Genomic DNA, 22,331 nt, shown 5'->3' with positions numbered 1-22,331 from the left:
ATGAATAATATTATCAAGTGAGAATTATAGTTTCGATGTAACTTCCTCATACAACGGGAATACCTTGAAATCTGGAATTACCGTATACTGTCATGACAAACAGCACTAGGCTACGCACGTTAGCAGATACAACATTTCTGTTCAGCCGTGATCGACTCGTAATATTTTCAAAAAGCGCAATGAAATAAATGCAATAAAAAATCACACATGATCTTTATGGGGTCTAAAACTGGCATCATTCTTTGTGGTCGCATGAAAGATGCATATTCGATCTTTGCAAATCGTTCACACCGACATGACTTCATAATGAGTTGAACCAAATATTAGACTCGAGTCGAAGCAGGGAGGGATTCGAATCAAACCAGCCATTTCTCATCTATTTTAGCGGATTCGATCCAATTTTCACGCGATAATTATCGGTGAGAAACTGAGATTTAGCATAATGTCCTAACATTGATCGACGCGAAAACGTCCATGCGTATCCATTATATGCAGGTTACATGAAGAATATAACAGTATAACGTATAACTTCTGACTCAAAAGTTGCTCTGAGCTCAGAATGGTGATTTTTAATAATAATGAACCAAATTCCAACGTCTGCGATTGCAGTTGAGCCTTTTGTATTCTTCTGATCTAGCGGTTTATAACGGTATTCAATCGGCCAACCATCGTATTTTTTCCAATTCCGTTGCTCGCTAATAAAGGTGTTGCTAGAATAGAGCCCACATGACCCGTAATACGATTGCGCACATAGGCTCGATAATGAAGAATTAATGTGTAAACAAGGATAAGAGTATGTGGGTAACATTTTGGCATAGTTTGACTGATCTGGCCCGCGAGCGATCACAAAGTTTGAATTTGGCCCGCGATCCAAGTTGAGTTTTTAACTCCCCTGCTATACAGCGTATAGTCGCTAACGAATGGTCAGCTGGGCATGCATCTATTTATAATTCCTCGTACAAGATTATAAATTTTAAACTGATTTTCCAACTCCTCACTCCTAACCGTGACAATGAACTCAACCCGCGAGACCAGCGGTGTAACCATATCACCTACGGCTGTCGGTTATTTCTTGTACCCTACTTTGTACTAGGGTCAGCCGGTTCCTTATAACATACCCGTTTCGTGAACGACATATATGGCATCAAGTCAAATTTATACCTCGGAATGATATCATGTAGGCCGGGTAGTGATATTCGGGAAGCTATAATCCATGTTGCTATATAGTAGCCTGATAAGCTTCAGTAACGATTGACTGTTAATTATTTCGCGATTAAATTCTGGTTAATAGACTTTACAGCTACATTAAGGTAATATCATATGCTAACAAAGTCAATTTCAAGCAACTCCCAGTTGTCGGCTATCGCTGGTATTTCATTATAAATTTACAGAAAAAGATTTCTGTGTACCGAATTATTCATATTTCGTTCGAAATTCGACTTTCTTGATTTGTGTAAGAACATCAGATCCGAAGCTTCATCGAGTGAGCTTCCTGCCAAACGGTGTTTCATGCACGTATTTCATATCACGATATCAATAAGGTGTCTTCATCAAAATCACATAGTCAGCTCAGGAACACAGCATATCGTGACTGTGCTCGTATTGAAATCGATAAGTTGATTGTGTATATATAGCCAAATGGAATTCGTAATAAATTGGTGTACGCGCAACTAAGAAGGGCATTTGTGTGTGGCTAAGTTGAAGTTGGTCGCGTTATCTTCTGAACCTATTCACCCAACACCATTCATCTTATAAAGTTCATTTCTGAAAATGTCGTTCAAGACTTGGACTGTCTTGCTGTTCGGAACGGCGATCTACCCGCGTTCGTCAGGTACGAAGATATCATATTCAATTTCCAATCTGATTGAAATTTCTCTTTTTCAGCGAAATTTTGCACGAGAAGCTACCTTGATGGGAAATGGATCTCAGAGGGGGATTGTGAAGTTAGTATACGAATAGTTTTACGTCACTGAAAACGTTCTACTATGTGTTGTGTAACCTACGTTTCAACTTGGAGGGTCCGGAAATAATGTCGGAGATAATGAAAGAAATTCAACACAGAGCAGAGGGTGAGAAAATGAAATGGACTGTGAGTAGAATCTGAAATCTTTCAAAGACGGTTCGTTTGTAACGTAATGAGCAATAGGGGTCAAGGCCTAAAATTTTGAACCATAACCTCTAACGCGGAGTCGGAGAAGAGAATTCATGAGATTTGTGTGACATTAATTGTTTTCCAAATTCCGTTGCAGATCTTCCAGCGACGAAAATACGGAAACGTGGATTTCTACCGAGGTTGGGATGAGTACGTGAAAGGATTCGGGGATAGTGAAGGAGATTTCTGGCTGGGTAGGAATATTTTTGTGGATTTTGGTACACGTGACTTTGAGCGCCAGATTGGCAGTAGTAAACGTGTGGATGCATTTGTACTGTGTATTTGCAGAGCCCTACCTGCCGCACCATAAACACCTCAATTGGGACGAGAGATCGAAGGGGACGCAATGTTATTTCGCAAATTATTGAGAATTTTTGGAAGAAATGCTAAACTTTAAAAAAAATATGCGCCTTGCGCGATTTCATGTCTTGATTCATGGCTACCCCTTCACCCCAGAAAATACTCATAATTTATAGAAATAGTGATTTCGGCGCCGGTCATTACCGCGCGATAGCACACCAAGCCAGGTGAAGTTTCGCAGGGTTGTAATGCCTTGATTCATGACTCGACTCGACTCCGACTCGAGTCACGATTTTCTGCTGACTTGACTCGACTCGAGTCAAAATGTGTATTGACTTGAGTTGAACTAGAGTCATTGCGCATGACTCGAACCAAGTCATGACTCGAACCAAGTCACGACTCGAAGCAAGTCATGACTCGACCGACATTTCATTGTAATTTCGAAGAATAGGAAAGTAACCACACTATTGGGACTTCGTATATTGGTACTTGAAAATGCGACCAGAAACTGCTAAAAGAGAGAAAAATTAGTATATTATAAATGTGAACCATTCGATATCACCAGAGTTATAAGAAGTTGGTTTAACAAAACTTTAACTGGAAGCTGAGCAGTGAGCAGTCAACACAATGACTTGAACTCAGTCATAATACCATAACTCGGACTCGACTAGGGCTGCCATACGTCCGGAATTTCCCGGACATGTCCGGAATTTCACTGTTCAAACTGCGCCCTGGAGGAATTTCTAAAATATGCCTAAACATCCGGAATTTTTAAGTAAGCTCATAATTTTTTCCTAAATCAACATAAACAATATTATTTTTGGGCAGATTTATGCTACATTACCATTTATGCTACTACCACCCTCGCAAAAACTGCGATCAAAAATAAACAAAAATAACATTCAGTTACAGAAATAAGTTTAATTGTAATCGCAATTACAAGATAACGGTATATTCATAGAGTCGGTTTAGGCTGTTTGGACATATGACTTAGCCATGTACATTGTACAAGATAGCGTCAAGATAACGTAAACCGACAAGATAGCGTAATGGTGAAGCGTCCGGCTTCGGTAGGTCGTGGGTTTGATCCCCGGTCGGGTCAGACCAAAGACCTGATTAGTAACACTGGTATCCATGACTTCCCCGCTTGGCGCATTGTGATAGCATGGAGCGGTGGTGCGAGACCTAGAAAGCTATACAAGGCTATGTCCAGCGGCATGTGCCCATCATGCAATCATTGTATGCACATTGCACATGCAGATGCACAGATCGTGTCTATGTAGGCTGTATCATGAGTCGGTGTATATGTCGCAAAAACATCAACTCTGACCACATATAGTAATATATGGAAGAACCAATAATATTGACATAATTCATTCAAATCATTTCGACCAGATGCATATAGTAAGCCCTCAAAAGTTGCATCGCTTACCCTACGATCGGCTCAAGATCAGTGTTTATTTTGGCGGGAGGGGGCTGGAAAATGTGGCTTCGGCGCTAGTTACAACTTACAACACACAACCACATACTCCTGGACCGGGTCGTGACCACCTCGAGTCGATAGACAAAGCTTTGCTAGTGTGACGTCATTTTGATCTACAATGTGCTCATACCTCATTTTGAAATCCGCTAGTGGACGCTATAGAGCGTCCTGAATTTATGTTACAAAAATATGGTAACCCTAGACCAGGGTTGTAACCAAGTCACATGGCTCCGAGTCACAAGTCCATATCACTTTTATAGTTTTGACTCGAGTCAAGTCGAGTCATTTTCAATTCACCACCGAGTCAAGTCCGAGTCCAAGTCACCAAGCAGAGGGTCGAGTCCGAGTCATGGTATTATGACTCGAGTCGAGTCCAAGTCATTGTGTTGACTGCCAAGTTTCTAGTTAAAGGCTCGGTAAATCAACTTTTTATAACTCTGTTTGGTGATATCGAATGGTTCGCATTTATAATATACTAATTTTCGTCATTTTTAGCAGTTTCTAGACGCATTTACAAGTACCAGTACCATGGACGAAAACCCGATAGTGTGATTAGCTGATTACTTTACGATTCCTCGAAATTACAATGAAACGTCGGTCTTGGCCGTCTGATTCTCGAGTCATATGACTTGGTTCGAGTCATGCGCAATGACTCGAGTCCAAGTCGAGTCAATACACAAATTGACTCGAGTCGAGTCGAGTCATTTCCGTATTTTGAGAAAATGACTCGAGTCAAGTCGAGTCATCTGAAAAACGTGACTCGAGTCGGACTCGAGTCGAGTCATGACTCGAGTCATTACAACCCTGCCCTAGACTCGACCCTTTGCTCGCTGACTTGGACTCGGACTTTACTCGGTGGTGAATTGAAAACGAAGCGACTTGACTTTAGTCAAAACAATGTAAGTGAGTTTGATTTGTGACTCGGAGCCTTGTGGATTGGTTACAAACCTAAGTTTCGACCAACATGAGCGTCCACAAAGTGCGGTGTCAAAAACATCGGGGGCGACAAAAATCTCGGCCGAAAATTACTGCCGCATGTTGGCTGACACTTTCGATGTGTAATTTTCCATTGTTGATATAGGCGCCTAAATGGCCAGCGCCGAATAGTCCTATCCTTGCAACCGGAGCCCCCCAGTGCAAATGCCACCCACAGAGGAAAAAGATGCATACCGTCAAGAAATGTAAACATGGAACTGTGTACGTCTCTTGAAGGAGGTCTTTCTTTTAGTTCTGTCTGTTCGTTCGGACGATTTCAATATCCTTTGACTATACAGCAGCTGGGTGGCTACGAAATAACAACATGAGTCAATGTAATTAAAAGAGGTGGTCAGTAACGAAGTACTTCTACTTTTTCGAAGTACTCAAGTAGTTTTCCTCTACTTTTGGTACTTACTCAAGTAGATCTTTTTTTCGCTACTTCTACTTAGTAATATTTTGTGAACTACGTAGAAAAACTTTCCGCTATTTTCAGTTTGTCAAGTAGAAGTAGTTTAATCCTCCAATAAGAAAGATAGCCTAAGGAATTTTGGGGCTGTTTTCAGGAAGTACCAACATTTCATTTTCATAGAAGTCACGTAATACCAAGAATTTTCGTCGCGTTTCGCACAGGAGTGACAATTATATTTTAGCGAAAGTATCGCTGAATATAATTTAGATATCGGGTTGCGTGGTTCCGTTCACACCGCATTGTAGCCTATATCAAATATTTAATCACAGTAAGTATGGCCACCATAACGCTTGAATCTGCCGTTTCGCAATTTAGCAATTACCTATTATATCTAGCAGTCCATGACGTGTCCTAATCTGGAAAAGTGGACTTTGACCCTTTTTTTACGTTATACCTGTTTTAGCAGACCACCGTTTAAATTGCGTGGACAAAAGGCATGAAATATATTTCCGCTTTTTAGAAGTAGCAAAATTTTCTTTCAATTACGAGTATTATACGTTGAGTTCTAATTATAGTTTCATTTCTTTTGTCTGGAGAACATACATGTTGAAGTGTAAAAGCAAGTGTAGTAATGTCCTATATTTTCCGAGAATAAAGCTATATACACCAGAGTTGGATCAATTGTAATTTGTCATGTAATTGAATGTAATTAATTACATATTTCAATGTAATTGTAATGTAATTGTAATTGAAGCATTTTTATTTTGTGTAAGTGTAATTGTAATTGTAATTTGACAAAAATTTTGCTCAATTACAATTTCAATTACATTAAATTGCTATTGAGACCTGACAAGCACAACATAAAATAATTTTTTTTACCGCTATGCTGGCCTCGGCTGCCATTGTATACAATTATTAGATTACTAACCAACGGATGGATTCGCAACACGTGACTCACAATTGAATACGCCGAGAAGCGAACTGCTGAGCCGGCTAAAAGCAGCAGAATTGATAGTCCCATAGCTAACGATCCAAGCGTCGAAATTTGATATGTATGGTCCTAATCGAAAGCTAGTGTCGCACTGATTCCGCAATAAAAGTTTATTTCCAGGCAATGGTACCATCCCAAAATAGTCGTAAAAGTCTGGGAATCGGCATTGTTCTGAACAATCGCTGGGAGTAATTGGTCATTGTTGTGGTCATGCTGCTGCGGCGCTCTCACTTTTCAGAACAGTCGGCCTTAAACGGCTATTTTGGAGCAGTTACATTGCCCTGACGAGATTTTAATTTGTATTTTCGGAATTAGTGCATCAATAGCTTACGATAAAGACCAGATGCATCAAATTTGGACGCCTGAATCGCCAGCTCTAGGACTATAAAGTTTGCTGCTTTTAGCCGGCTCTGCAGTACGTTTGTCGGTGCATTCATCCGTTACTCACATCTTACGCATCTATCCGTGGGTTGGCAATCTACCATACGATTTCAGATCACGATGATGCATCGTTACTTCGTCTGTCTAACTAACCAGACCACTGGATATTATTTAACGTCTTATCTGACAAAGCACGGTTTTGTTTTCACCCCTCATCCTAATTCCTACGTCCCTCGATAAAAATAATATTATTTCTTTAATTATATACTATATACGCAAATCCAACCCGTGCATGATTATAATACTTTTTTCAACGACATACTGCATACTGCAATAGTTCGAAAACGTTTTTCTTTTATTAATTACCGGGTATTTGCCAATTTGCGTATCATGAATGAAACATGAATACTTGAATTGTTGTTAATTACGACGCTACGGTTGTCAAGGAGCACGGTTGAATTTATCATTATTCAATTACATGTTCAACAGTTGTAACAACAATTGTAATTGTAATTGTAATGTAATTGAGGCATGCAAGGAGTAATTGTAATTGTAATTGTAATTTGATATTTTTAGCATGGAGTAATTGTAATTGTAATGTAATTGAAACATGCATGAAAGTAATTGTAATTGTAATTGTAATTGAACTGAAATAATGTAATTGATCCAACTCTGATATACACTATATGACATCTTTACGATCTGCCATATTTGTAATTAGCGTATCATACTAATCACGCAAAGTGTTGAAGCCGTATCCGACACAACTTCTCCGTATTGCTCTTCGACTGAACTAGGTGCCTTATAATATGGGGAGGGCGCCATGCCATGATATTATCTAAAACAGCGGTTCTCGAACGGGGGTCCGCGAAGCATTTTCAGGGGGTCCTCGAAGTCACAAAATATTTGATAACCTAATCTGTTTTTTTAATTCGGAAAATCACGAGGCAGAGTCGCTTCATTACTAGTAAAACTCCAGAGCTCACATCGACATCACATCGACACATCGACGTCTGAGACGAAATATCTTACTGTTCAGACTCATTTTAATTGTTGAATTGGTCGGAATAAGCGCGACTGCAGCTTTAAAATAAGATCAACTTTATTAAATTTGAGCGCCCGGGTCGTCATCTATGGGATTAGCAATTACGTTGCCGTTTCATGCTATGAAGCGACGACAAATCTGCGACTGTAGCATCACTCGACCGTGAATCACGTGATGTACATCTCTCAGTTCAGTAGGTTAGTTATCCATAATCTCACGTTGTATCAGGGACGCTATATGAGATATTTATAACGACTCTGTATTCAGTCGAACGCTAATCTTTTTATCTCAATTCCAAAATGCACGAAGTTAAGCGATTGTCCAACATAATTAGAGAAATAAAACATCAAATTTTAAAATGACTTGAAGTTTGGAACGTATATTTTTATGCATGTTGTCGTAATACAGAGCTCATGGTGTACTATGGGCGTACGTCGCATTGGTCCAAGTGCTCTATGAAAGCAGCCTACAACTAACTTAGAACAAGTTTTATGTGAAAGCTACGGAGACTTTTAAGCAAGCTTCGTTAAATTCCAGCGGTTCAATTAAGCGACACTTGGCAGTATAATGAAGGCTGTAGCAAACAGCAAAGTCGCAGTTCATTCACAGGATACCGAACAATCTCAGTCAAGTGAGCGGTCTCTAACAGTGGCTTCGTCGTGCAGAATCTTCAGTATCCAAAAGGCAACACCAAATGAAGTTTCCAATATTACTATTGAGTTGGATACTTACATGAAAGATTTGTTTGTGGCAATCTTCTTTCTTTCAGGCCTGGAAGCATTACATCAAATGACAAAAGCAGGTGACATGGCGTTGGAAATCAAAATGATCACGAGAGATGGAGTTCATTGGGTTGCTAAATACAGGTCTATCTTATTTTTGCCCTTGCAGAATACTTTTCGCGCATGAATGAACCGGCACCTCATTTTTCTATTTCAGTAATTTCCGCGTCGGGCCCGGATCCGACAAGTACAGACTGCACGTATTCGGATACTCCGGGAATGCAACACACGACCGTCTCGCATATCACAACAATCGACAATTCACAACGAAAGACGCAGATCACGATCGTCGTTCTTCAGGGAATTGCGCTTCTTTCTACCAAGGAGCCTGGTGGTATAACAGCTGCGGCGGCAATCTGAATGGAAACTTCAAGAGAACAGGCTACAGAGGAATTTGGTGGGATAATCGCGCCAACCTTCTGCGCTTCTCGGAGATGAAGTTTCGCAAAAGATTATGAAACGATTATGAAACACTTGAATATAAGCGTGCGTGACGTCTTAGCGGCTTCATATTAATGTGACATATTAACGTCCACCATCAAATTTCAAAGGCTAATTCACCTCGGAGTGAAAAGCGCACAAGTACGGCACACGCGCGTCAACGAAGAACAAATTTTGTCAAAATTGTAGCGTTAGGTCAAAAATTGTCAAAATTGTTTACAAATTCAAAATTATTTTGCAACCTGCATTTCGTTTGTATCGTAGATGTTTGTACTGTCGGTGATCTTATCATTTGACATTTATTTGACACATGAGGTCCAGCATATACTTGATATCGAGCGATGTGTATTAGTGTATTTCATCCTGATCACATAGTAGTTAGCCGACGACGACACGCGTGTGTTGTAGGCCAACATGTGCGGGCCATCAACAGATCATCATTCATGGATCATGACCATCAAGCTATACAGAAAATAAATAGGCTAACTCAAGTGGTTAGACCTGAGCAGACTGGTTCCCCTAATTTGCCGTAAAATCGAAAATGACTCCAACTCTGGTTAAAACATTATCCACCATTGTTTCAACCAGTTGGTCAGAAAATCGTTGAAAAATTCATATCCGACTAATACCTAAAAGTCAGGGTCAGTGAAGAAGGAACGTTAGACCAACACTACCCAACAACACCATATATTAGGCAATGTCATCAAAAACCTACACACCAACTACATCTCGCAACTAAAAACGTTCTGAATTGTCAACCTGAGATCGACAAGCTTCCGGCAATCTATCTCAATCAACACACTTATATATTCAAACTATATATTTTCATTACCCATACAAAATCACATCAACACAGTGGTAACAGAAAAGAAACTATACAGTGTACATTACTATAATATATTTATATATCAAAACAGTAGTGCTAGTAGGTAAAGAAGTTCAATTTCATCCGACGGTATTATAAATGCATCTACATCTTAAAATCTTTCTTTTGCAACTTGTAACTCAAGGAATTGGCAAACGCTTCTTTTGCTCAGTGAATACAAAATGGTCGAATAGTTCAAGACTACAGTATTGGCTACACAAAATGCACGGAAGTGTGTGACGTAAGTGAAATACCGAAATTATTCATAGCATATCGTAGCTATCAAAGTCATTCAATTAGAGATGGCGTAACGAAGATATTTGGCAATCGACCACAAATGCATCATCGTTTGGTTGCTTGTTTCACAAAACCGAGAAATGAACCTGAAATTGAAATACTTCAAACTGTCTGAAAGCTTCTATGACTGCGACGTGACGATAATCTGCTGTCTGGGCGAATCTAAACAAAATACTGATATTGTAGCAGCAGCCACTAAGGATATGAATAGAGTCTAATTATCGGTTAGCCAATATCACACTTTTATAAGAAATATCAATATCGGCCCGAGAATCTTGATATATTTCTTATAGCTTACAGGCTACTTGAGTATACTTTAACAGATTGGTAGAATTCCAAGTTGGTCTCAGAGTATGCAACGTCTGTACTCAAGTAGAGCTAATGCCATAAATTTCCACAAACGTGCAAGAAAAAGTGGAAAGTCAGTAAAAACAAAGTCTAGAAATGGAATGAGCCTTAAGCTTTTGAATATCTGCTGAATATATCGGGGTTACGGGTGATATATCAGGTGAACGAGCTAGTTATCAGTTTTATCAGCATCGGCTGAAAGATAGATAAGACATTAGTCGGGCTCTAGTTAAAGAGTAGGGCTTTGTACAATGAGTCTGAATCGAGTATTAATTCTAATAATTCAAATCAGCACTGCGAGATCATCCTTTCGAGCACTGAAATTATATACTCCTTGCTACTAAGAGTTAATGTATCAACTAGAATTATAGTTTCGATACCATTTTCAACTGTGGTATCCTTGAAACCTCAATTTGTGGAATCACAGCATACTAAATATGTATTACATAGCTATGCTCGTTTGTGGAAATGCCATATTTGTGAAGTCGTGATTGACCCACAGCCAGATTTGTGCAAACTACCCATTTAGTTTTTTGAGTAGCTTGCTGTGTTTTAGTTTTAGTTGCACGGTTTTAAAAAGTGAGTACCTAGTCATAGGTATAGTTGCGGATTTTGAAAATTGAGTAGTTCTAGTTCTAGTTGCTAGTTTTAAAAAGTGACCAGTACTAGTTGCGCATTTTGAAATCCAGTAGTTTGCGCAAGTCTGCCCACAGCATTGTCACACCAAATCATGTTTAATGCAATGTAGAACTGGCATTATATCCTCTGTGGTAACACAGCAGATACGCACCACACACTGTTATGGCATCATAATAAAAGACACTCGAATACCTGACTCTTAACCTAATAACCAAATAATTTTGATCAGTCTTAGTTATGAGTATCAAGCAATACAAAACAAACCTGGTTATGTTTCTGCGGCAACACCTTTCCCGGCAGCGTATACCGCCCCGGAACATTATACCAAGCACTCTTATGCACAAGATCTGTCATTTTATCCTTCCTGGGCTGTAACGTGGATTCAAGAACTGATATGACAGAGCTGTGTGGTCCATGGACGGACAGGCACAAATTATTAGGGCCTGACGTGGGCCTGCATGATTTTCTGTGCGTGGCATGGCTGATTTTGGCGGAAAAACGTCTCGTGGTGGTAGTGTCGCTGAATGCGGACCACTCGGAATGTTCCTGCAAATGATATGGAATGTGTTGCGAATTTCATTGCATATGCGGCCGTGGCTATTACACGGAGGTGGTGAAAGTAGTCGTCGTGTCCGCACTCAAGTAAAAATAGGGATGTAACCAAGCCACAAGAAAATCTTACTATGATAGTTTTGACTCGAGTCAAGTCGAGTCATTTTCAATTCACCAAGTCCGAGTCCAAGTCAAAGGTGCGAAGGGCCGAGTCTGAGTCATGTTGTTGAGACTCGGCTCCGAGTCTAAGTCACGTTCTCTTAGGGTTACCAAACGTCCTCTTTTAAGAGGATTTGTCTTCGTTTTTTTCATAAAATGAAAGTGTCATCGGAGGACGCCCAAATGTCTTGTTTTTTTCGGAATGCGTCCTTTTTATTTTACAAAAGTGTTAAAACACTTGCAAAAGTTGGACTCGGACGGACTGAATGGCAGGGTTGGCTTAAAAAGAAATGAAAAATACGCCACAACGGGTATTTTGGGAGCGAGATCGGAAAAATGACCTTTTTTCAGTCATCCTAATACCAGTACTCGAAAAAATTTCCAAATCACCCGTTTTCTCCTCGGTATTATAGATTTTAACATTTTTGCAAACGGTAACCCTATGTTCTCTGCTTCCTTAAGGGTAAAGCGAACCCCTTGCATTTATAATATACTCATTAGTCTCACTCTAACCTAAGATGCTCACAATTAAATACTTCTACTTCCTCAAGCGTTTATATTCTAAACTACTTCTACTTCACAGTGTTATGTTTTTAGGCAAAACTATATGCCTAGAATACCTACTCTATCGAAAGGAAGAAGTGCACAGATACCGCATGAAATCACCTCTATGAGTGGAATCTTATTCCTCCTAAACCCGGGAAGTCTGATCGACACCGATTTTTCGCTGCCCTCGGCTAGCCTCGTCCTGGCTGACATCTGACGGCTGTCCCGACCGCCCGGCACTACGATGACTTCGTCTTCAAACCTGTCCTGGTCAGCAGGGTGCGGGGTGGCGGACTGGGCCGGCGGGACCACGTCCAGCTTAATGATGACGTGATGATCATCTCTTTTTAGGACACTGTTGCTTTCAGAGTCTTCTTTGCGGCGCAATCCTGAAACAAAAGTCAGGAGTTGCAGATATGGTTGGGCAGAGTGATTTAGTGGTCAAATGTAAATCGAGTATTTATTCTAATGATTCGAGTCGTAAGAGATTTTTCTGAGTATTATACGCTCCTAGTCACTAAGAGTTAATTTATCAACAGGGATTATAGTCTCGATGCTGTTTTCCACTGTGGAAGCATTAAAACCTCGCTTGCTCGTATCGGAGCATATGAGACATACAGTACAAAGCTATGGACGTTAATGACATGTCTGTAAAGTTGCGATAGTCCAAAACAGCAAATCATCTTTGCGTGGAGTAGAATTGGCATTACATCCTTTTTCTTATTCTGTTGTGCTGCAATAATACTTGAATACTCGAAGGCCTAGTTTTATCTAAAAACTGACAACTATGAAGTGAAAGTGGGCAAAACTAGGCCTGAAATACTTATTTTTTACTTACATGGAAATAGCTACTTCTTTAATTCAAGATTTCATTCAGTTTCCAAAGCTTTTGTGAATACAGTAATTCAAATTCTAATCGAATATGGAGAAACTGTTTGGCTATCATTCAAGTTCTACTTTAATTTGGAAAAGTATTTCGAGTTTTCAACTCTGCTACGGAGCAACGAAAGAATACCGAAAAGGAATCAAGTTACCTTTTCTGCCGTCTGGCAGCGACCGTGGAGTGTGAAGCCTGAAAGTATCCCTCGACGATATCATGGATCTCTGAAAAAAAAAAAAACAGTAGACTCTGCAGACGGTTTCAGTAACGATCTACTCCTAGTTTTTGGAGTACACGAGCATGCTTTGCCTACCTGTACTCTGTTTTTAGAGTACTTGCTCGAGCACTTACCCAACATTTTCATACTATTTGCTATTGTTGGAGCCTTGAAACCTCGATTGGTCATGTCGCAGCATACGAAACAAAGCTATGCACATTAGCGGGTATGACATATGTGTGAAGTCGTGATTAGCTAACAGCGTTGTTAGAAAGTGCATTGAAATAGGTATGATCTAAGAATGCCAAATTGTCTTTGATGAGACGTAGAACTAAATTTATCATGAAAAAATAAAAAATTCAAATTCAAATTCAAATTTTACTGTCAAACGCATGAAATTGTTGAGTTGTCAATAAGAACGATGCTTAAAAATTTTTGCTCACTTCCAACCGGTAAAAGCGAAGTGATTGTAGCTGAAAGTTTGGGATTCGTAAAAATAGCATTGCTGGTGGGAAATCCCAGAATTATGAATGAATAACTGAAATTACTTCGCTTCTACGGGTTGAAATTGCGTTAAATTTGATTTGCATCGTTATGTGGACAATTTCGTTTGGCTCTGCGTCGCCTTCTACTGGTTGGTATCGAGCCAAATTCGGTGTGAAGTGTTTTTTAGACAACCTAACAATTTAATCGGTCAATCGCCGGGATCAGGGAAAAAAAAAGTTATTTTTGAACAGCCATACAGTACATATTTGAACTTAACACATCATTCACACTGTTATAATGTCATAACGAGTGATATTCGAATCGGTCAGGTACTCGATTTTTAACAGCCCTACTAGCGAACCCCTTACATTTCCGTACGCAGGAGGAGCGCTGCGTAGCTTCCTGCGTTTCCCGATTTTCTGCAGTTCGAAATCGTGCCAAGTCATGGAGCTGTAGAGAAATTCAGGCGTGCGCTTGTCGGGAGGTTTCGCGGTTCCAAACTTGTAATATCCTTTCCGTAAGTTGTCCGAAATCTTCTTGACGTTCCTGTAATATACCGGTGTTCAGTGATGTATTCAGTAGATATTCAAAAGATATAGCATCTAGCTTACGGCCCATTTCCAACATTCAAATCAATAGCTTTACAGACATTGCTATGGTCGGACATGAAATATACTAGAAAGACTGCATCTGGTCACTTGTATGCTATAAAAAATAGATGAATATTGCAATTCTAGCAGTCGCAGATTATGGTTCTCTGACTTCCTACTACCATTTCGTGATGATATTTTGATCTCTAATGCTGTCTTGGACACTCAACTTTTCCAGCTACAGTTTTTTTTTCAGAATGGACCAGAATTAAAGTATAGCTACACAGTTTTTCCAAATTAGACTAGAATTAGAATTATAGCTACATTTTCTTCAGAATTAGAATTGTAACAATACAGTTAATCCGAATTAGACTAGAATTAGAATTATGACTGGGCAATTTTTTCCGAAACAGACTAGAATTAGAATTACAGCTCCATAGTTGTTCCAAATTAGAGCAGAATTAGAATCATAGCTACATTTTTTTTCAGAATTAGAATTATAACAATACAGTTTTTCCAAATTGGTCTAGAATCAGCATTATAACTACACAATGTTTACCAAATTACACATGAATTAGAATGATGAATAGACAATTTTTTTCAAACTGAACTAGATTTAGAATCATAGCTACACATATTTTTTTCAAAATTACTGAATTTGTCAATTCATATCACGTCTGAGGTCATAACATAACATGGTTGGGTTATATTTTTATCTGAACAAGTCACACACAACCAGTAACTCTTTGAAATTACCATATCAACTCACACCTGGGCTTGTTCAAACTCCCGTTCAGAACCACCGATCTTGTTTGTACAGCACCAATGACCACCAATTCCAATACAACAGTATTTGATTTCACAAGAATATCGTACCTCTGCAGGGCTGTAATATCCGCGTGGGCGGGACCCATTTCCGTGGTGTAAATGTCCATCGCGTTCTCCAGACATTCTTTCGCTTCGTTTGTGGAAATGAGCGAGCCCTCCCTATTTAGTTGAGTCCCTAAAAATATCGTTGCGCCAATTTTATTTTGGTGCGGAAAATCACAAAATGGGTGGCCGTAATGAAAAGTGCTGGGCAGAATTGAGTATTCAAGTCATTTGATTCTGAATTGAGAGTTCTAATATCACTCATGATGACGCCACAGCAGTACGAAAGATGAGGAAAGATGAAATATATACCTTTTATGACGCTACGAATAATATAATGCAATTTCTACATCACGTCGAAGATAATTTGGCATTTTTTCGACCATGCCTGTTACATCGCACTTTGTGACAATGCTGTGGGTTGATCACGAATTCGCAGAGGTATTATTTCCACTAATGTTTGTAACTTCGTAATACATGTTTTGTATGCTGCGATAAGATCAATCGAGGCAATCATGCTTCCTTAGTGGAAAATAGTATCCAAACTATCATGTTGAAAAGACTCTTCGTGGCAAGGAGTATAGAATTTGCGTAAATAATCAAAGCATAGTTATTAACATTTTCAGTTGGAATTCAAGCATACACACAACTTTCTACAATTATGGAGCCTACCTATCTTATGCAGCATGATCGCTTCTTTGTGTTTCTCCTTGTTACGCTGGTAAATGCGAAACGCTTCCCTGTACGTCAACATGGATAGTCTTCTCTTAGATCTGAAAACACGCTACCGTTATCAATCAATCTTTGATCACGCTAGGGCTGGGTGCATTGATCCGAGTCGAATAGTGAGATATGATCTTTCTGAGTATTGAAATCACACGCTCCTCATCGCTACGCGGTAATTTATCAACGTGAATGATGGTTTCGGAATGATTTTCCACTGTCAGGGCTGTTCAAAAAAAAAACTTTTCCTTCAGATTTCACTGGCTACTTGATAAAATAGTTGGGTTGGTTAAAAAAACGCTGCACCCCAACTTTGGCTCCATTCCAACCAGTAGGAGCGAGATTCGTGTACTAGAAAGTTTTGAATTTATCATTAAAAAACAAAAAACAAAATTTCAAAATTTATCTGCCGACCCCATAAAATTGTTAGGCTATCAGTAGAGATGATGCGTTCCAAATTTGGCTCAATTCCAACCACTAGAAGCGAAGTTATTGCGGTAGAAAAATTTGGATTTGAATAAAATAGTATTTATGGTGACTAACTCTTTAATTATTTATTATAAAATCATGGAATTAGAAATTGTTGTAGTTAACACATCATTTATACTGTTATAACGAGTGACACTCGAACGCCTAACACCAAACTGTTACATTTGTAACTAGAAAAGAAAACATCACAATTGCTCACAGGCCCTCGGCTTCCAACACAGCGTACAAGTCAGCCAGGTAATGCATAACGTCTGCCACAGAGACGTGGTCCGGGCCAAACCATTTCAGCTTTTCGATCAGGACTTGTTTCAGTGATTCTTCCGCCTGGCCGCGGAGACCTGGAACAAAGTTATCAAAAATATAATGAATATTTTGACATAGATTTTCAAAGATTTCAAGAGAGTTTACGGAAACTGATTAGGAATCAAAACCAGAGGTGGTCAAAGAAATTTATGCTTGATTTCAAGTAGAATTACCAAATAGGTGGAGTCTTCAAAAATATAATCAGTAACATGGTACAGGGGCTATTTCATGAGGTTGTCACGACAATTTCGCTTGTAAGCGTGATGAAAACCTATCCCAAAACCACTTTTCAAAATTGAAAGCACAAAGATCAGTAGTCTACTAACCACATTTCTACCTCATCGAGCCTCTGATATTTGCGGTATTACAAGATTGAATGGTGTACTGATATTGAAATAAACCTGAATCTTTTCGGCTGACACTCGTCAGGGGTAATCGCCAGCAACTAGTAGAGAGTCGAAAAGAACATTGCATATCAACAATCGTATCACGAAAATTATATCATGTAGTATTAATAATTATTAATATATCAACATATATACAGAATATTACAAAATTTGAATCCTACCCTGGTGAAAGTACAGCTTTCCGTGGGTGAACTTCATTTCCAGATTCTCGGTGACGCCTTCGAATTGCTTCAACCAAGACTCGGCGCCTCCTAAAATTTCTTCGGCCTTATCGAATTCACCCTTCTCGATGAACGACTCGGCAATGCAACGGAGAGAAATTACTGCGAAAAATGTGAATTGTATATCAGCCACGGTCATCATAATCCTTCCACAGTTGGACAGTAGGGCTGTTCAGAAATTACTTTTTTTCCTGGATTCCGGAGATTCACGAATTAAATTGTTAGGTTGTGTAAAAAAAAAACGCTGCACACTAAACTTGGCTTGATTCCAACTGGTTAATGCGAACCCACAGGACTTTAAAAATTTTGAATTTATTGAGAATAATTAAATTTGGCGCTTCTTCGATATATGCCCGGGATCGAAACAGTGTTCCCCATGACACACGACATCCAACCCTAACATCCCACCCCCTACCGACCATAATATCCACCAACCCTAATCTTGGGATACCCTAACCGAAAGTTTGACCCCAACCCACATCTAACCTTAATATCCCCCCTCCCGCAACCCTAATTTCCCCCTTACCCCTAACCCTAATATCCCCCTCTCTTCCAACCCTAATATCCCCTCCCCCAACCGTAATCTTGGGAAACCCTAACCCACATCCAACCCGTCTCCCCAAAGGCAAAAAAACAATTTATTTTGACGTTTATAAAATTGTATCGTGTTCATAGGAAACACTTGCTGGTGTCATGTGAAGCACTGTTTCGATCCGGGGCGTCTATCGAAGAAGCGCCTTAAATGTTACTACTGATGGAAGTGAAACTACTGATACACTCACTTCTATTTTCCGATATTGTGCCGCGCGGACTAATCGGCAATTGTCCAGACAGAGAGGCGATAATTTCCGATGCGTCTTGACACAGGCATCGAGCAAAATCACCGTCGTCACCGCTCAGCTGAGCCAGACTGCACAAAGTTTTGGCGTGGATTTTCTGCTGCTTTATTGATAATGTCCCGAGCTGATGGAGTAGATTAGATAGATTGATTGAGCAAATCAAAATTTTCAAACTACAAATGCTAATTTTTATGCACGCAACATCATATTTGAACAGCTTCTTGGAGGTACAGAACTTGAATATACAATTGAATAGTATATTCATATTGAAATGAACCCGAATATTTTCGGCTGACACTCGTCAGGGGTAATCGTCAGCAACTACGGTAGTAGAGAATTAAAAAAAACAGCGTCTATCAACAATCGTAACATCAACATATCAACAATCGTCATATTTTGTGTAACAATTGTTGATATACGCTGTTCTTTTGAATTCTCTACTAGTTGCTGACGATTACCCCTGACTAGTGTCAGCCAAAAATATTTGAGTTCATGTATTGTATATTGAAGTTCTGTACCTCCAAGAATCTTCTCAAATACTGTGATAATACTACTATATAAATCAGGTTAAAATCATACAGTAAAACAATTATAATCGGATGACTCATGTATCGTAAATCTCACCTCCATAAGACTCTGTGACAGAGTCGATAGTCCGTCCTTGCAATCACTAATATATCCCTCCCCCAAATGCTTTAACATCATGCAGGCGTGGTAGCTTAATTCACACGATTCGTCAGCAGTGAATACGCTTTCGTCGATAGAACACTCTGGGTCTTCCACATTCGGATTCCATCCTAGGAATAGAGATTTTACATTTTTTACCACGCTACAAACACAAAAACATATTCATATTGAAATAAAACCGAATATTTTTGGCTAACACTAATCAGGACTTGGGCAACTAGATAATTCTAGTTGTTTAATTGACTAATTAGAGAAAGATGCCGGTATCCTAATTCTACTCTAATTTGTGAAATGCTTCTTTGTTCTAATTGCAATTCTAATCTATAGTTCTTGGGAAAAAATGTCCAGCTATGCTATGCCGTACTAATTATAATCCAATTTGGAAAAACTGTAGTTATTCTTCTAATTCTAGTCTAATTTGAAAACACCTGTAGCTATAATTCAAATTCTAGTCTAATTTGGAAAAAATGTCTAGCTATAGCACTTATTCTAATCATATTTCGAAAAAAAACTGTAGTTGAATTCTAATTCTCCTCTATGTTGGAAAAAATATGAAGTTAAACTTCTAATCAAATTTTAAAAAGTTGAAAATTTTCCTGTCCGACTCTGCGCCAGGGGCAATCGTCACTAAATATTAGGGTATTGAAAAGAACTCTACAAAAATTATATTACACATAATTATAGTGTTCTATAATATTCGGGTTCATTTCAATATGAATATACGATTCAATTGTATATCTAAGTTCTATACCTCTAAGAAGCTCTACAAACAATACTTGTCCGTACCTCGATGGTCCACCAGTGGTTCGGTCTCAGTGACAAAAAATCCCTGGCCCATCTCACTCATCATGTCAAAGTCGCCGGTTTCAGATCTGGTGCCAACTTGGAACAAATAATGATGGTCAGACTTGACAGAGTTTATAATAATCAATTACAAGCAAACTATTTCCAAGAAAGTATAAAGCATGTATTCTAGTAGTTCCAGTAAGTACTCGAGTATAAGAAAAGTCTTACATTTCTACTCAATCACAATTCCAAGAGTGGCAACTACTTCAAGGGGAGAAGTCAAGTTGTTTTGATAAGTAGACTCGGTTGAGGGTTCACACAGGGTTGTAATGACTCGAGTCACGATTTTTAGGTGACTCGACTTCACTCTGCTCAATTTTTCAAATGCGTAAAATGACTTGACTCGAGTCAATTTGTGTATCAACTCGACTTGTACTCGAGTCATTGTGCATGACTCGAGTTAAGTCATATGACTTGAGACTAGGAAGGCCAAGGCAGAGATTTCATGTGCCTTCGAAGAATAGTAAAGTCACCACATGATTGGTATTTCGTTCATCAGTCCTGATACTTAGAAAATAGGGCCAGAAGCTGTTGAGACTGAGGAAAAGTACGATATTATGAATGCGAGCCATTCTATATCACTCGAACAGAGTTGAAATAAGTGGGTTGAACCGGATTGAACTCAAAACTGAGCAGTGAACACCATGACTTAGAATTGACTCGGTGTTGTGTTAAAAATGACTCGATTTGACTCGAGTCAAAACGATAAAAGCAAGATTGACTTGAGACTCGGAACCTTGTGACTTGGTTACAAACCTGCGTTCACATACTGATTACCACTATTCAGAAGTCTGTACTTTCAAAAATTGCAAGACGCATCTTCGTGACCAATGGAAAATGACAACCGACACTACGCGTAGGTAGAATCTCCAAAAACATATTATTCAGTTACCTTGACACAGGAGGCTATTTCACACATCATTACGATTATATCACTCAAAAAACTGACACGAAAAAGCTTTCCCAAAACTACTTTCTACTTTTTACAGTAAAAATAAGAAAATTTGCTTAAAGAATATTCTTATATACTTAAGTACTTATAGTCCATATCATATTACATTTTTAACTTTCACTTGAAATAGTGTTAACATGTCGTGGATATTGCTACAGCGTTAGTTCAGACATGACACAGAAAAAAATCCACACCAGTGCTCTGTCTCCTATCGTCCATATTTGTGAAAGCGATTGAAGTTCTTCTCATTGACGACGCGCTCCAAGTCGAGCCGGTTCTCAAGCTCCCAAAGCCCATTCCATCAGCCTGCCAATTTTCACCAAACAAACCGCTCCTTGATTTTTCACAAGCTTTCTCAATCATCAGCTATAAGACACACAAATGGTCATGAATTTCCACATCAAGTTAATAGACACTAAGCTTTTGAGGTGGATCAAGAGTGAATCAAGGTGAATCAAGAGTGATATTTAACATTCTACATGACTTGATTAGAGTCTCTTGTATGAGGACCAATACTTGAAGAATAGTCACCTAAACCCTATTTTATCTGTTTGAATAAACATGTTTAGAGCGAAAAAAATGAGTATATTATGAGTTCGAGACCTTCGAGACCACCCAGGAGTTTCACAGAAGCGAGTTGAGCCTGACTTGAATTCGATAACGAACATTTAACATATGACTTGGAATCTAGTCTTAATACGATACCTAAGACTCGACTCTTTGCTTCCTGACTTAAGACTCAGACTTGACTCGTTGGTGAAGTGAAAATGACTCGAGCAGAGTTGAAAAAAGTGGGTTGAACCGGATTGAACTCAAAACTGAACAGTGAACATAATGACTTGCACTCGAGTCAAAACACGATGACTCGGTCTAGACCAGTGGTTCTCCACCTTTTTGTCCTCATTCCTCGCTACCCGAAACTCATAAATACCCCTAAAAATAGGGTTACCATAATTTGAGATCTCAAGAAGAGGACACTTTTTATCTAATCTGGAAGCTCCAAGAAAACTGGTGATTTTGAACAATTTTCGGCGAATAGGATTGTGTTGAATAAAAAAAGGCCATCACTTTGACACTCGCCCCCGATTTTTTACGAAACTCGGATGTTCGCTGCGTCGGAGTCGTGTTTTTCGTGGCATTGAAATCCATTTCAGAGATAAAAAGGACAAATTCTCAAAAAAAGGACATTTAGGCGTCCTCCTAGGACACTTTAAATTTAAATTTTCGATACATACATTCCAGGGCAGTTAACTGGTAACGCTAATCGGGCATGTGTCTCCGCAAATACGTAGACTATCCTGTACATAGTATTTAACGAATGCGCCTATTCCCAACCAGAAACCATTGAATTCCCCACCACTGGTCTAGACCCTCAACTAGCAGACTTGGACTCGGGCTTGACTCGATGGTGAATTGAAAATGACTCTTGTCAAAACTATAAAAGCGAGATGGA

At 39.2% G+C, this 22,331-nt stretch overlaps 3 protein-coding genes across 4 annotated transcripts in view; 1 reads left to right on the top strand and 2 right to left on the bottom strand.

Moving 5' to 3' along the window:
• LOC145454834 (ATP synthase F(0) complex subunit e, mitochondrial-like) overlaps positions 1-22,331 on the bottom strand; it is an 88,650-nt gene that overhangs the window by 29,100 nt on the left and 37,219 nt on the right. The window lies entirely within an intron of this gene.
• On the top strand, positions 1,359-9,392 carry LOC145454831 (ficolin-2-like). Of its 2 annotated transcripts, XM_080332824.1 has the most exons (6): positions 1,367-1,831; positions 1,885-1,943; positions 2,018-2,089; positions 2,250-2,346; positions 8,509-8,605; positions 8,679-9,392. In XM_080332824.1, the coding sequence occupies exons 1-6, from the start codon at positions 1,771-1,773 to the stop codon at positions 8,977-8,979; spliced, it is 687 nt and encodes a 228-aa protein (XP_080188950.1). In that variant the 5' UTR covers positions 1,367-1,770; the 3' UTR covers positions 8,980-9,392. The 2 variants fall into 2 exon arrangements, with proteins under 2 accessions (XP_080188951.1, XP_080188950.1); XM_080332825.1 differs by lacking the exon at positions 2,018-2,089 and having other exon boundaries at positions 1,359-1,831.
• Positions 9,765-22,331, bottom strand: part of LOC145454801 (tetratricopeptide repeat protein 41-like) — a 33,451-nt gene continuing 20,884 nt past the window's right edge. The window contains exons 13-25 of the mRNA XM_080332785.1: positions 21,073-21,244; positions 19,867-19,962; positions 19,018-19,190; positions 18,337-18,517; positions 17,495-17,656; positions 16,823-16,961; positions 16,084-16,184; positions 15,418-15,544; positions 14,320-14,497; positions 13,403-13,472; positions 12,489-12,757; positions 11,376-11,657; positions 9,765-10,286 (exon numbers count right to left, since the gene is read on the bottom strand). Of these exons, the coding sequence (XP_080188911.1) occupies positions 10,227-10,286; positions 11,376-11,657; positions 12,489-12,757; positions 13,403-13,472; positions 14,320-14,497; positions 15,418-15,544; positions 16,084-16,184; positions 16,823-16,961; positions 17,495-17,656; positions 18,337-18,517; positions 19,018-19,190; positions 19,867-19,962; positions 21,073-21,244 (2,010 nt within the window). The 3' untranslated portion in view covers positions 9,765-10,226. The remainder of the gene's footprint in view (positions 10,287-11,375; positions 11,658-12,488; positions 12,758-13,402; positions 13,473-14,319; positions 14,498-15,417; positions 15,545-16,083; positions 16,185-16,822; positions 16,962-17,494; positions 17,657-18,336; positions 18,518-19,017; positions 19,191-19,866; positions 19,963-21,072; positions 21,245-22,331) is intronic.

This window comes from Botryllus schlosseri, chromosome 13 (assembly GCF_051294905.1).
Source record: "Botryllus schlosseri isolate E-star chromosome 13, Bs_hap1, whole genome shotgun sequence".
In the NCBI taxonomy this organism is placed as follows: domain Eukaryota; kingdom Metazoa; phylum Chordata; class Ascidiacea; order Stolidobranchia; family Styelidae; genus Botryllus; species Botryllus schlosseri.
The sequence above is the reverse complement of the archived record's forward strand: the minus strand, read 5'-3'. Positions and strand labels throughout refer to the sequence as shown.